The following is a 15,723-nucleotide window of genomic DNA, read 5'->3' as shown; positions in this document are numbered from 1 at the left end:
CAGTTTTTGTAGAAAAGCAGCAGCTCTTTACACAGGGAGAGTTCCATCTTTTACATTATTTTGTATTTTATTTTTTTATCCAAGAGAGTTTGTCCAAGTAGCTTCTTTTCCAGAAGCTCCAGATTCTTCTTCTAGACATAGCCAGACCACAGGATTCTTTCTCTAATGAGTCTTCAGACCAGTGGAGTTCTGTTCTTCACCCCCGACACGTTAAAGTTGCCTTGCTGATGGGGGCCAGGGCAGGCGTCCTTGGTGCCTTGGTGCTGGGCTGCCAATGCCAATTTGGGGAGAAGCAAAACCCTGGAGTTAGGAGAGGTGCCTCCAACCAATGTCCCTCATGCTTGGGTTTTGCTGCACTGAGTATGATATGTAAAATAACCTGAATTGTAAAAATAATGTAAAATAATAGTAAAATGAAATATAAAAACAAAATGGGAAAAGTCCCTTTTTTCAGAAAGGTTCTGCCTAAAGTTAATTATATTACCGTGTTTGTTTCTTCTACAGAGTGGGAAGCCCCCAATTAAGGACATGTTCACAGATCTAAAAGATGGAAGGAAGCTTTTGGACCTTTTGGAGGGTCTGACAGGGAAATCTCTGGTAAGAGAAATATGTATGAATTGTATTCCCATCCGTTTAAAAAAAAAAAAAAAAAAAGCAAATATGGCATGTGATTTTTTTAAAATTGTTTTAAAACTGTTTTGCTTGTAGTATACAGTCTGACTTCTCGCTGGAATTCCAATGAAAGAACACCGTTCATATTTATGGTCGAGCTGAAGTTAGTTTTTATAATCTTTCTTGAAGGTTAATATACTCTTTAGCAACTTGTGTAAAGTCAAAGGTGATGTTCTCCTACTATACATTATAAATGGTGCTTCTTTAGAGATCTGGTTCTAGATGATCTTGAGCAGTGGCTTTTAGCCAGATTCCTGTGTTTTTTTTTCTGATAAACTCATGAAAGATCCCTTATATATATATATATATATATATATATATATATATATATATATATCTTATATAGAGATTTTTTTTTTGATAATACATACCTACATCTAATAGCTAATACAAAAATGTATACTTCCACTGAAAAATCCTTCAAGATCTACAGAATATGAAATGGTTGAAAAAACTCTCTTTTAAGTCTTGTTTGGATTTATTAAAGTGTGTGCAGTGCTGAAGACTCCCCCGCTGCTAATGTTTGTGCTTCTTCAGTGAGACAGATTAGTCATGAAATATGTACTACGATTTGGGATTGAACTCTGGATTTTGCCACTTTTTACTTGCAATTGATTCCTTACCTTTATACTGGAACTTTCAGCCGTTTACAGTTCTCCTTCTGCAAGTAGAGATTTCACTAGTACTTCTGATTATTTGAGGTCTTATTTGAAGCCCATTGAAGATAATGGGAGTCTTTTGTTTTCTGTTTTAGTTGATTACAAGGTTCCAGGCTCAGCTCCATATTCATGCAGTTAGGATGGTGTTCTGCTGCTGAAATTAAATTGTGACAACTATGGCAAATGGAGTGGCAGGTGTTTTCAAGGGTTGCAGGGCTTTTTTTTTTTTTTTTTTTTTTTCTTTCCTGTGTAATACTAAGAGGTCAGGAAAGTCAGGAAGTGTAACTTCTTCCCAGGGCACAAAGATTTAACAGACTTTTAGTGCCAGAAAAACAAATTGCTGCATGTTCCCTATCAGAAGCCAAAAAATTTCAGCTACTTTGGCAACCACTGAAACCACTCAGATTATCCCAGGAGCTCCCACTAGGCTGTTGTCTTGCCAATATGTAATCCTGCAGATTCTAGGAACAAAAAGGGTGAGCTTGCTTGAGAAGAACTGAAATGTGTTTTGAAATGGGCTGTGTCTTTAATTGAGGAATAGTTTTGTGAACAGTTTCCTTTTGATGTTTGATTTGAAGTTGCTTTGAGTGATCATGTTTTAGTTTTGTTCTTATTTAAAATGAAATAAAGATCTAGAGAAATCTCAGACAAAATCCCTGTTGTTTGCTGCACCAGTGATTTACCTTGATCTCTCAAGTTCATTCTGTGATTTATTTTTTCTTTTTTTCCTCCCAGCCTAAAGAAAGAGGTTCCACAAGAGTACATGCCTTAAATAACGTCAACCGAGTGCTGCAAGTCTTGCATCAGAATAACGTGAGCACGTTTTCCACAGCTCTTTGGGCTGGATTGTTTAATTTATGTGTGTATGTAAGTGAGTTCAAAGTACAGAGAATAAAGTGAACTTCAGTGCCTACAATGAGAATTATGTGAGATAGTGAAAGCTGAGAACAGTTTTTACCTACCTGGTGTTAAAAATCGGTGTCTGACAGTTTCGTGAAATCATAAACAACTAGAATATTGCTGCTATAACTAAGCCATGGTGTTGGTGTTTTGTGTGTGGGTTTTTTTTTTCCTGAAATTTATTTAGCTTCATAGACAAATCCGTGTAGACAGTTTCCATTTTCAAGAAACTCACTTGAAACTCTATTCTGTGTAGCTCATGAAAAGGGCGGGAAAAGTAGCTTATTTCCAGTGAAAATGTGGGATTTGTGCAAAAATCTGTAAGGGTATTGGCAAGTTTTGCAGCTCTGTTTTTCATGGTGTGCTTTCCAAATCCCCTGGGATCTTTGCATCTTTCCATTAAGATCATCAGTTCTGTGTCTAGTCTCTACTATGTGTGCCTAGTTGGTAACTTAGGTAATTGATTGGAAAATATTCTTTTAGAAATAATGAGAATAATTTTATAATTCTCCCACCCCCAGTGCCTTGAAGTTAGTAGCCCTGTTGTAAAGTTTTGTTCCCTGCACAATTCCTAAGAAGCAGAGTTCTCTATAATTGGAATTTCCATTTACAAGTGCCATATCTCTAAAATAATTTAAAACTCTGGCAATGAAATGCATTAAAGTGAGCTTGTTAAATGCACAGAGACTCTGATATATTTGCATAAACTACTAATTGGTATGAAAATGCTATGTGTAAAACTGCCTTTATCCTTCCATGTTTTAACAGTGTTTCCCTCTCCCCCTTCAGTACTGTAGATATTGACTGCATTTCCTAAGGATAACTAGTGGGTCTTCCCAGCTTGAAATTGATTTATTATGTGAAAATAATAAAATGTTATCAAAGTACAATAATTTATCAATCTGTCCTTAAGTGGGCAGGATTGGGCAGGATTTGGAGTTCCAGAAACGGAGTAGTGTTACTAAGTAGAAGGTTAAGATCATGTACATAGATTATACCTATTGCTTATCCACTGAGGAGCAGTTACATTCTGTTGTCAGAGAGCTTGTAGGCTGTAAAGTATTTATACTTGTGAGATAATTTATAAAAGGGTGCTTAAATGTGTATTGCAAGGAACAGGCAAGGCTACAGTGTAGGCCTTTAACTGTGTGAGTGACTTTACCCATTTGATGAGCAGAATGGTTCTATTTATTAAGTTTCCGCTTTTCCTGGCTTAAGCATTAAGAAAGAGAATTCCACTGGAAATGGTGCTGTATGTGCCAGTGTTCCAGGCTAAGCTCTCTTTTCTCAGTTTCCTTTGATTAGGTAAGTCTTAATAGTCCACTGGCCATCATAGCGGCTTGCTGGTTGCATGCTGCAAACTATTGGTTTAGTTTTTAATCAGTAAAATACAAAAATGGGCATTAAAAAAAAAAGGTCCCAAGATGTCTATGGTTTGTACAGAGAAGTGCACTGCTTGTAATAGTAACAAGACTTGTATTAGAAACCATTGTGTTTCTCAGAAAAGCTTTGCTTTTGTTGCAGGTGGACAAAAGCTCCTGCAGTGTAATTGCTTCCTTTTTGTTCCCTTGAGCTTTAGCCCTGCTTTCTGCTCCATGCCTTCTAGAGTGCTTTCCAGGGGGCTTGTTTAACCATAGGCATTGGGGATTCTGTGGCTCTTTTTTTGTCTGTTAAATTTGCAAGTGTTTTAATCAAGCATATACCCAGCACTTGCAAGAAGATTATAATAGTATAGTATTAATATAACATAACTAGAATAGATTCTGGTTTAACCGCTTTAGAAATTGCGAGAGGACAGTCCTCAAGTCTACAGCCTTCCTTAGCACTTTGGAGTGCAGTTGTCACTGTGGGAATCCCTGCGACACGACTGTGATTTGGTTCTTGTAACCAAGGCACCCGTGTGGAACTGGGAAGTTGTCTAGATGCCATCTGAAATAGGCGCTCCCCATGACTGAAAAAAAACTTGTCCACTGTTAATTTTGTTTACCGGGGGGGAAGGACAGTGCCACGTGCAGGGGGGCACCTGTGCCAGGCCCCCTTCCACAGGCACGGCTGTGACCGGGGCGCCTTGTGCCGAGGATGCTCCATGGCTCCTCCAGCTGGGTGCGGGAGCCTCTTCCTCTCTGCGTGAAGAGCAGTTCCTCCGCACGCAGAGCCCGCAGGAGCCCTGAGGGAGCATCTCCCGTGCGCGCTCCAGGCTTCTCTGCCGCGGCGCTCGGTGCTTCCTGCAGGACTGCCTAGGCTCTCTGCCCGCTTGCATAGTAAAGTTTAATCTCCCTGCTGCTTCTCTTTTTCTTTTCCGTTTAATTTTATGATTTCTAGTGATCTCAGAATATCAAAGAGCTAATATGAGCTTGTTGGTATATAGAAAACTTGAAATTTTAAATTTTCCCTTGGCCTTTTAGTCCCCTTGTGTAAACTTGTGTTTCATTTAGACGCTGGCTCATGTAAAGGAACAGACCTATTTTTAGTTATGGAATTTTTTATGTTTCCGCAACATCTCTGAGACACTTTAGGCATGGCTGTTTCTTAAAAAGAGACAGCGGTTCCTTCATGTTTGCATGTCTATCAGTGAGTTTTGCCTGCTGGTACATATCTGTGTAGTGGAAAAGAAAATAAAGCTTTTCCAGTGCAGCATCTTTTTTTGCAGACATTTCACTTGTAGTGGTGTTTAAGCAGCTGTCATGGAAAATTAAGATAGACAGTGCTCTATTGTAACATCAGCTTCTCTCTTTTTACCTAATTATTGGCTCAGAACATTTGATAATGTGTGACTGGGCTGGTAGGGACACGGGGTGGAGTTGCAGCTTGAGAATTTGATAACATTTTTTGACATAAAGCTGATTTAACATTTCCAGGTGGAGTTGGTGAACATTGGAGGAACTGACATCGTTGATGGGAATCACAAGCTGACGCTGGGATTGCTATGGAGCATTATTTTGCATTGGCAGGTGAGAAGGCTATTGTGAAATCCCTTCCAGGAATCATGTCCAGTCTTCTGGAACCTTCACAGAACTTCCTGTTAGTTTTTTTTGTTTGTTTTTTTTTTCGAGTGGAAAATACTGCTTCTATTTTGAACTGATAAATAAGGGCAAGCCAGTGTTTGGTTTCCGATCCCGCTCTGTTGGCTGCAGCCCACAATACGTACCCTGGCTATGTGCTCAGTTGTACCCAGGCACTCGGGTCAGCACTAGTCTGGGAAAGCTTTCAGGCAAAAACATCATGTTTATACTCCTTCCTCAAGACTTTAGGCATTTCTGTTTGCATGTGCTTTTTAGTATCTCTGTAGCAATGCTGGGCTTGCTTCTCATATGCTGTTCTGCACATTTGTTTTTCAGTCTTGTAGGCTGTAGCTTGAATCGTTCCCAATTTATCCACGTGCGTGAGGGGATTATTGAATTCACTAGGGGCAGCTTGGGTGGTTGCTTAGGCATAGTGCTCCAACAGCAATCTTCCAAACACTGTTCTTGTAGAAAACTGTACGTGTGTCCTCTTGTTAAGGTGTTCTTACTTGGTGGCATGAGGCAGCAGGGCATATTACACCCTATGTGTAGCTTAGGCAGCCCTAAGGAAGAAGGGAGGTCTGTGACTTATGAGTAATGTGGGAGTTTATTTATCTAATTTATTATATGGAGCATTAATGGTTCTCGTAATCAGGAGAATGCAAAGAACTGTTTGTTCCGTCCCCAAATTTCATATAAGCAGTGAAAGTTTGGCTCATGACTCTTCATGGTAAAGAGCCTTTCTGGATTTGTGAAACAGCTTGGTTCAAAGTTTATGTGTGGAGAAAAAGTGGAAAATATATCTGTAAGCTGCAGTCGCTTCTGTTCTGCAGGTGAAGGATGTAATGAAGAACATCATGTCAGACCTGCAGCAGACCAATAGTGAGAAAATCCTGCTGAGCTGGGTTCGGCAGTGCACGAGGCCTTACAGCCAAGTCAACGTTCTCAACTTCACCACGAGCTGGGCAGACGGACTTGCTTTTAACGCTGTTGTCCACAGGCACAAGTAGGTGACAAATGTTGGCTTATCTTGCACCTAACGAAATGAGCAGCTTTTTCTCCCTGTCTTCGTGCTTGAACACTTGTTTCAGTGATTCATTTTTGTTGTGGTAGCAGCAATGGAAAAATATTTGCTAGAGGAGCAGTTCCTTGCAGATGACAGTCAAGTGCAACCGTGTTCCTACATGTCCATGTGCACACACGCTCGCTGAGGTTGATTTAAATCCCACTTAGTATGCCTTGAACAGCAAGTATGATGAATGGATCCTTTGGGATGGGTTGACCATCTCCTTCCCCCATACCTTCCTTTCCACTTCCTCCTGACCTCTCACTTCTGAAAAGGGAAAGATATCCACATCGCTTTAGTATGGACATGAAGGGAAGCTTCGGGAAGAAAGAATATCAAAGACAGGCCCTGTAGCTCTTGTTTTTTGACTGTATGTTGCCTGAAAGACAATATATTAGCTCTTTCAGGAGATCTGCATTGTGTTCAATGCTGCATGGAAGAATTAAAAGGTAATAGGATAATTAAAGGGTAAAGGGATACTTCAGGTATTTGTAGTGTATTTGGTTGTTTGTTCAGGATAAGAGCCAGGATGCAAGCTCACATCTTCTTTGGGAAGATCTTCTGTGTCCTTCCTGGTTTAGGAGAACTCTTTGCCAGTCTAAAGAAATCATCGTTACAGTCTCCTATGACACTTCCATGTCTTTTCTTCTACCTTCTCCCCCTGCTTTTTTTCCTTGGGAGGTGCTTCAGGGCAATCCATGGGCATATCCCAAACGGAGTCAGCTCCTTGCTTTGCAAGATTGTTTCTTACCCTAATCGACCATTTAAACATGTTAATGGCATGATAATGTATGGAATTTAACCAGGCCTCCTGGCCATGAGGTAGCTGCCATATTAAATGCTGTACATCATGCAGAATATACATACCCAGAAGCACAGGGTGTTTTTACCCAGCAGATACAAGAGCATTCACAAGAGCGTACGCTGGCTTTGAGCCTGCGCACCCTGCTCTAGAGCCCCTGCTGCATCTGTGCTGATCTGCCACGAACGGGGTCCCCGCGGGGCTCGCTGCCTGCAGCTCTGCCCTGCCCTGCCCTGCCGCCTCCGGGCACCTTCCAGCCGGGAGCTGCCTCCTGCCAGCCCGTGCGAGCGCCCGCGGAGCACCTGCTGCTCCCTATAGGATCCCGTGGATACCCGGCACGCTGCCCCGGGAGCACCTGCTGCTCCCTATAGGATCCCGTGGATACCCGGCACGCTGCCCTGGGAGCACCTGCTGCTCCCTATAGGATCCCGTGGATATCCGGCACGCTGCCCCAGGGGCACCTGCTGCTCCCTATAGGATCCCGTGGATACCCGGCACGCTGCCCCAGGGGCACCTGCTGCTCCCTAACGGATCCCGTGGATACCCGGCACGCTGCCCTGGGAGCACCTGCTGCTCCCTATAGGATCCCGTGGATACCCGGCACGCTGCCCCGGGAGCACCTGCTGCTCCCTATAGGATCCCGTGGATACCCGGCACGCTGCCCCGGGAGCACCTGCTGCTCCCTATAGGATCCCGTGGATACCCGGCACGCTGCCCTGGGAGCACCTGCTGCTCCCTATAGGATCCCGTGGATACCCGGCACGCTGCCCCGGGAGCACCTGCTGCTCCCTATAGGATCCCGTGGATACCCGGCACGCTGCCCCGGGAGCACCTGCTGCTCCCTATAGGATCCGTGGATACCCGGCACGCTGCCCCGGGAGCACCTGCTGCTCCCTATAGGATCCCGTGGATACCCGGCACGCTGCCCCGGGAGCACCTGCTGCTCCCTATAGGATCCGTGGATACCCGGCACGCTGCCCCGGGAGCACCTGCTGCTCCCTATAGGATCCCGTGGATACCCGGCACGCTGCCCCGGGAGCACCTGCTGCTCCCTATAGGATCCGTGGATACCCGGCACGCTGCCCTCGGAGCACCTGCTGCTCCCTATAGGATCCGTGGATACCCGGCATGCTGCCCCGGGAGCACCTGCTGCTCCCTATAGGATCCCGTGGATACCCGGCACGCTGCCGCAGGAGCACCTGCTGCTCCCTATAGGATCCCGTGGATACCCGGCACGCTGCCCCGGGAGCACCTGCTGCTCCCTATAGGATCCCGTGGATACCCGGCACGCTGCCGCAGGAGCACCTGCTGCTCCCTATAGGATCCGTGGATACCCGGCATGCTGCCCCGGGAGCACCTGCTGCTCCCTATAGGATCCCGTGGATACCCGGCACGCTGCCGCAGGAGCACCTGCTGCTCCCTATAGGATCCGTGGATACCCGGCATGCTGCCCCGGGAGCACCTGCTGCTCCCTATAGGATCCGTGGATACCCGGCATGCTGCCCCGGGAGCACCTGCTGCTCCCTATAGGATCCCGTGGATACCCGGCACGCTGCCCCGGGAGCACCTGCGGCTCCCTAAAGGATCCCGTGGATACCCGGCATGCTGCCCCGGGAGCACCTGCTGCTCCCTATAGGATCCCGTGGATACCCGGCACGCTGCCGCAGGAGCACCTGCTGCTCCCTATAGGATCCGTGGATACCCGGCATGCTGCCCCGGGAGCACCTGCTGCTCCCTATAGGATCCGTGGATACCCGGCATGCTGCCCCGGGAGCACCTGCTGCTCCCTATAGGATCCCGTGGATACCCGGCACGCTGCCGCAGGAGCACCTGCTGCTCCCTATAGGATCCGTGGATACCCGGCATGCTGCCCCGGGAGCACCTGCTGCTCCCTATAGGATCCCGTGGATACCCGGCACGCTGCCGCAGGAGCACCTGCTGCTCCCTATAGGATCCGTGGATACCCGGCATGCTGCCCCGGGAGCACCTGCTGCTCCCTATAGGATCCGTGGATACCCGGCATGCTGCCCCGGGAGCACCTGCTGCTCCCTATAGGATCCCGTGGATACCCGGCACGCTGCCCCGGGAGCACCTGCGGCTCCCTAAAGGATCCCGTGGATACCCGGCATGCTGCCCCGGGAGCACCTGCTGCTCCCTATAGGATCCGTGGATACCCGGCATGCTGCCCCGGGAGCACCTGCTGCTCCCTATAGGATCCCGTGGATACCCGGCACGCTGCCCCGGGAGCACCTGCTGCTCCCTATAGGATCCGTGGATACCCGGCATGCTGCCCCGGGAGCACCTGCTGCTCCCTATAGGATCCCGTGGATACCCGGCACGCTGCCCCGGGAGCACCTGCGGCTCCCTAAAGGATCCCGTGGATACCCGGCATGCTGCCCCGGGAGCACCTGCTGCTCCCTATAGGATCCGTGGATACCCGGCACGCTGCCCCGGGAGCACCTGCTGCTCCCTATAGGATCCCGTGGATACCCGGCACGCTGCCCCGGGAGCACCTGCGGCTCCCTAAAGGATCCCGTGGATACCCGGCACGCAGCTGGTTGGAGCCTTTGCTTCCCTCTTGTGCGTTCCCTCTCTCTCCTTCTCCCTCCTGTCCCCACAGCTCCTTCCCTTCGGCCGCGCTGCTCCCCTGAGGAGGCAGCAGCTCCCAGCGCACGACACCGGAGAGTGTGGCAGGTGCCAGCCCTTTGGGATGCAGTTTGCTATCCCTAAGGAGCAGTGTTTTTGCCAGGAAAGCCCCTTTTTGCCGGTTTCTGAGGAATCTTGAGTTGGCTTTGAGTGCAGGTCAGTTTGAAAAGGGAAGGCAAGGAAGAAGGACTTGAGGCAGGTTGCAGAGCTGGTAGGACAACAAAACTACTTAGCTTACCAGGGACGGCAGTGCACCCCTGACTAATAGATATATAGACTAATAGATTTTCAATATTGCATGTCCTATGGCATTTAAATTTAGGGGATTTTTATGGGTCCCCTGAAAAGATTTAATAGCTGATTTTTTTTTCCTCTTCTTTCTCTGTCTATCAGAAATGATTAATAAACGCCACTTCAGAACTATAGTAACTTTGTAATGCTTGCAGTACTTAACATTTTATGAGGTAATGGGACATTTAACATTTCATTGTCTTGGTCTCTCTCCTAATATTAGCTCAGCTCATCTTTGAATTGAATGCTGTTCTTTGATACAATTTTCTTACTCTTGGGTAATACTTGGACTGCATTTTGTTAAATTTATATCATTGTGGCAGGGTAGTGTGTATAGCATGTTTTTCAGATTAATAAATCTCTGTTAAAACTTTGAATCTGTGTGGTTTTCCTAATTGCTTTGCCTGACATTAGAGTATTTCATTAGCTCATCTTAGAATTTTTTTCTCTCTTTTCTTTCTTTTTTTCTGTGCCCTCCTCCCTCTTGTTTTTTGGCTCTGCCTCTCGACCCCTGCTGTAACAATTACGGCCTTCCTGTTTCAGAAGGTGTAATGACTCAACAGACCTTAAAAGCTCGGGTCAGTTTAAAAGCAAATTACACATTAAAGGAATTAAAGACAAGTGCAGCTTTTCCTCCCCTCCCAAAGATCTATAAGAACACAGGATCAATAGCAGTGATTTAATGAGAAGCCAGTGGAAAATATGTTCAGTAACTCCATGGTTTCTAGCTCTGCTCGTGCCACGTAGCCGGGATGCCCTAGGAAAGGGCCTGTTTGCTGGTCCTGCGCCCTGCCCCGTGCCCTGCTCTCCCTGCTTAGACCTGCTGTCCGTCGGTTTGGGAAGCAGAACCGCGTTGGAGATCTCATTCGGTTACTCATCAAGTTAGCTCCTTGCTCTGGTTCCCGTCGTGGCTCACGCAGAAACCTGTGGTTTTGATGCTGGAGAAGGGCAGAGGGCCCGGGCGAGCGCTGGGGGCAGGCGCTGCTGATGCCTGAGCCGCGGCATCAGCGTGGACTGAGGCCCTCCAGAAAGGGCCTTGTCCTTGCCTGGCAGCGGGTAGGAACGGCGGCGATGTGGAAGCACCGTCTGATTTTCTGCGTAGTCACACTCGCCTCGCGTTGTAGTTACAGAGTATATGCACAATACATAGAATGAAAGGGGGTATTGCTGTGAGCATGTGGTCGTTAAGTCAGTTATTTGATTTGTGATTGCAAAATTCTCACTAGAAAGAAAATGGATATATTTCTATATCTATGTATGTGTGTGTTTATGTTATATATCACTTAGATAATTACCTTTATATCAATAGCTTTAATTCTACAGATTTGTTTTGCTTACATTAAAACTGATTACTTTTCTGTGTTGTCCTTGCTTCTAGACCTGAGCTCTTCAGCTGGGATAAAGTTATGAAGATGCCTCCAGTTGAGAGACTGGAACATGCTTTCAGCATAGCCAAAAACCACCTGGGAATCGAAAAACTGTTGGATCCTGAAGGTGTGATATAATTGTTTTTACTTAATTAGAAATCTTGCTTTTGAGCTATTTTGGAAAAAAAATGCTGATATTTACCATTGAGTACAAATTCCAGTAGTTTTTGGCAATTATATTTTGTTTCAAGCTGATGAATTTAGGACAGAAAGAATATAAATTTGTAGTGTTAAAGGTGAGTGTGAGCAGGTGCCTTAACGTTAGGATTCAGATTGACCTGCTATTCAGAGGCAGTATACAGGATGGTGCAGCTTGGTACCCTGTAGGGTATTTTTTTGTTTTGTGTTAATTGCAAGTGCCTGTGCTTTTTCAGATGAAGTAGAGCAGTGTGGAATGAGGTAGCTTAAGACCTCAACCTCTGTTCTTGATATCCACTCTGTAGCTGGGACTACCTGCACGGATGGGGTGCTTGCTGGGAAAATATATGGCCCCTTTCTAAAGCCCTGCTTTGTCACCCTGCTTTGGAATGAGCCTCCAAAGATTCACTGTTTGTGAGAAGCTCTCAAACTATAGATTCAAGCATCACCGCCGTAATTACTGTCAGGTGGATGGGTAGAGTTCATAATCCCCTGTGGCATATGTAGCTGAGGTTGTGAAACACTCCTCCATATTATAAACCAGAAAGTGCCCTGACCAGTGCTAGGAGCAAGAATAGAGCACCTGCTGAATGTTTGTTTATGGAGGACACCGTCCCAGAACTGCTTTTCTTCTTGGAGGGTGCTCGAGAGCAGTTTTTTCAAAATGGTGGTAATAGCTCAGTAACTTCAGCTTTGTACTCTTACTAAAAAAAAAAAAAAAATCTGATTTTTAATTCACTTTCTACAGTAACAGTGATTTTATATTTCTTCAGTTGCTTGTGGTGCTTTGTGCATCAGTTATTAGTCAAACGTGACCTTTTAACTTAAAGCTTACAAGAGGTTAATTAATAAGACAACCAGTTGTTTCTACCAGGGTATATGAAATCTTAGCTGTGTTTTTGGTAGTGATTTAGAAAAGCAGTCTCTTGATTTAATATCTTCTACTCCCTTTTATTTATTTATTTTTGATGCAGATGTTGCTGTGCAGCTTCCAGACAAGAAGTCTATTATCATGTATTTAACCTCTTTGTTTGAGGTGCTTCCTAAGCAAGTCACCATGGAGGACATCCGTGAGGTAGAGACCCTTCCAAGGAGATACAAACAGGAATGTGAGGATGGGGAATTCAGTATGCAGCAGGTATGTTTGTCATCAAAGTTTGGCTAGCTTTTCCAGAGTTGTAATAAAACTAACAAGCCTGAAGCTTGTAGCTAAAATCTGCAACATGCTCTCTATCATGTATAATGCAGTTGGGAAGATAAGAAAAGCCTTGGCACTTTCTTCATGGTTGACTTCCATGCTTTTATCTTCCTTTTCATTTTCTTCTGATTCCTATTAAAAATCCTGTCTGAGGTAGAAATTTCCATCAGTTTATGCCTCTTGCTGCACCTTTCTCTCTCATCTCTCTTGCTGAGCTGCAGAGGGTGGCCTAAAATCTTCAACTGAGTTTGCAGTGAGGCTCATAGGTTTGCCACAGAAGCAATAGAATTTCATTTGCTTTTGCTGCTCTGTGATCCACTATTTCATTTAATTAAAGTTGTCTTTTCTATCCAGACTTTTTTTTAATTAAAATTAATTGGCAGTGTCTGCTGGCCCTTCTTGTTAAAAATGCACTCACCAATTGGTTTTAATGTCATACGAAGTATTGAAAGGGATCTCAATTGTTCTATTTTTAGTACCACGGGGAAAGCATCTTCTTTGCATGCCTAAAGTGTCACTTTACTCTTTGCTGCCTAGGCTGTAGGACTTGAAGAGGAGCAGGGTGGTTCTAGAGCAGAAACTCCCAGCACCGTGACGGAGGTGGATATGGACTTGGATAGCTACCAAGTTGCTCTGGAGGAAGTCCTCACATGGTTGCTGTCTGCTGAGGATACGTTTCGGGAGCAGGAGGAAATATCTGATGATGTCGAGGAAGTCAAAGAACAATTTTCTACCCACGAAGTAAGATTTTCCTGAAAATTCTTGTGGTTATGGGGCAGGTGAGCATGGGGCAGGGCTTATAGCACTTCCGTTTCATAGTTCATGTCCAAAACCTGATATTCTGTTTCTTTTGTCTTGCTTTCCCTAAATTAGAAGCACTTCTAACTCAATATTTTCTCTTGGTAAATGATGGTTTCTTGAAGGTGAAGCACCTTTTTCAGAGGTTTTACAGTGGAACGTGTTTTGAAACTTGAACTTAGTTTGTCAGCTTTCCATGATCAGCTCCATGGTTTCTTTGTATTATGATACAGGCTGATTCTCATTTCTGTGCTGCCAGCCACTAAAAAGCCTGGTCAACCCTATGTCACTTGCTGTTAAATGATAGCAGTGCTGAAGCTGATAATCATGTCAGTTTAATTCAGTGGCCTCTTTTTCATGATTAGCATAGTTTAGTGCTTATCTAGAAACATGATGTGTTGCTGTTTCAACATTTTTGCTGTTTCCAAATGATTGTGTTTGGATTCTGCTCCAGATAGGAGCAAATGTTCTAGTGTTGCTAAAAGTTTCGGATGTCATGCTAGATGTTGTAGTTTTCCCCTTTGTCAGCTTACTGTATATAATTCCATTTAAAATCTGAATGAAGATTGGTGTGAAGAATGGTCCTTTTGTGCTAGGGCTGTAAAGCCATAAATGAAGAAATATCTGGGTTTTTGTTAAATATGTGGATTTTTAGCATTACTAACTCATAGCATTCTCATTGTTTTCTTACAGTGCATATTAGATCTTGTTCAATGTGCTGTTGGCCAATTTTGGTTTAATTTTCTTGGTGCCTTTGTTCCAAGGTTGTCTCTTAATAAAAAACTTTTTCTCTGAGGCAAAGTCAGTTTTTGTTGCTCAAGTAGCTCCTGGTTTTACTGTCTCCAAGAACTTCTGGAGCTCATGGGGAGTCTCCGAGCAGAGAGGCGGATCTGCCACGCTTGCACGTCTGGTGATGTCAGATGGAGCTGTGGCTGCTTGTGCTTTTCCTAGGCTTTCATGATGGAGCTCACTGAGCACCAGAGCAGCGTGGGCAGCGTCCTGCAGGCTGGGAACCAGCTGGTAGCGCAGGGCAATCTGTCGCCCGAAGAGGAGTATGAGATCCAGGAGCAAATGCAGCTGCTGAACAGTCGCTGGGAGGAGCTCAGGGTGGAGAGCATGGACAGGCAGTCCCGGTGAGTCAGGCTGCGTACGGAGCAGCCCCTGGCAGCTACTGCCTCTCCTGGGAATTAGTTGGCGTCCGGTCATGGGACTTTGTCCGAATTTAATCTGCTCTTTTTGTGACATAAAATCTACCCTCTTCATGCTTTCCGTGATAAACCAAAGGGAATCAATAAAACTCTGTTTGTATTTTCACATAAATATAAGTGCTTCTGTGACTCGTCTGTACCAGGCTAAATACATAGGGTCTCCATAGTAGTTACATAATTTGTTTATACCTGACCGGTTCATGAATGTCTGACTGTCTGTAGTTTAGACCCTTTCTTTGGGAAAGTGCTTCTGAGGTGCCTCCGCTTTGCCTTGCAGGCTGCATGACATGCTGATGGAGCTGCAGAAGCAGCAGCTGCAGCAGCTCTCCGACTGGCTCACGGTCACCGAGGAGCGCATCCAGCACATGGAGTCGCAGCTCTTGGCTGAAGATTTAGAGGCTCTTCAGAAGCAGCTGGAAGAACACAAAGTAAAGCCTTTTGTGTGTTTGGCACTACCTCTTCTCTGGCAGAAATACTGGGGAGATCTGTAGGCCGGTGGGTTCCTTTAGCAGAGAAGCTCAGTTGAGTAAGAAACTGAACGTGGCTGTGTTTTGAGGGGCTGCTTCAATGTTTGGAAAGGAAGGATTGTGGCAAAGAAGAGAATTGGACATTTCTGGAAGTACTTTAACTGAATGCTTGAGCACTGATACCTGTAAGCAGAAGCCTTTTTTTATCTTCACCTCATGCTGAAAATGAGGCCTCTTCAGTGAATTGTTGGTGTGAGGGAAAGTATGAAACACCCAGTGGTCAAATTTGCCTCTAATGACTGACTGGGATTACTAAAGCAAGCCTGAATGTTCACGACTTAAAATAATGTGGGAGCTAAAAATAACAGGGAGGTCCTCCCAAGTTACTGAACGTAGTCGCTGTTATTACAGGGATGGCGTCACGGACAGGGCGCGCAGATGTTGCTTTC

General features: G+C 45.4%; 1 protein-coding gene across 1 annotated transcript in view; it reads left to right on the top strand.

Annotated features, from left to right (window-relative positions):
- UTRN (utrophin) overlaps nucleotides 1–15,723 on the top strand; it is a 303,290-nt gene that overhangs the window by 34,534 nt on the left and 253,033 nt on the right. The window contains exons 3-11 of the mRNA XM_088537058.1: nucleotides 505–597; nucleotides 2,067–2,144; nucleotides 5,090–5,182; nucleotides 6,067–6,239; nucleotides 11,417–11,532; nucleotides 12,578–12,741; nucleotides 13,339–13,542; nucleotides 14,551–14,732; nucleotides 15,085–15,235. Of these exons, the coding sequence (XP_088393184.1) occupies nucleotides 505–597; nucleotides 2,067–2,144; nucleotides 5,090–5,182; nucleotides 6,067–6,239; nucleotides 11,417–11,532; nucleotides 12,578–12,741; nucleotides 13,339–13,542; nucleotides 14,551–14,732; nucleotides 15,085–15,235 (1,254 nt within the window). The remainder of the gene's footprint in view (nucleotides 1–504; nucleotides 598–2,066; nucleotides 2,145–5,089; nucleotides 5,183–6,066; nucleotides 6,240–11,416; nucleotides 11,533–12,577; nucleotides 12,742–13,338; nucleotides 13,543–14,550; nucleotides 14,733–15,084; nucleotides 15,236–15,723) is intronic.

Source organism: Tinamus guttatus, unplaced genomic scaffold (genome assembly GCF_059628265.1).
Source record: "Tinamus guttatus ecotype Peru unplaced genomic scaffold, ASM5962826v1 Tinamus_guttatus_pri_ptg000716l, whole genome shotgun sequence".
Taxonomy (NCBI): domain Eukaryota; kingdom Metazoa; phylum Chordata; class Aves; order Tinamiformes; family Tinamidae; genus Tinamus; species Tinamus guttatus.
This window is presented reverse-complemented; position numbering and strand designations above follow the sequence as displayed.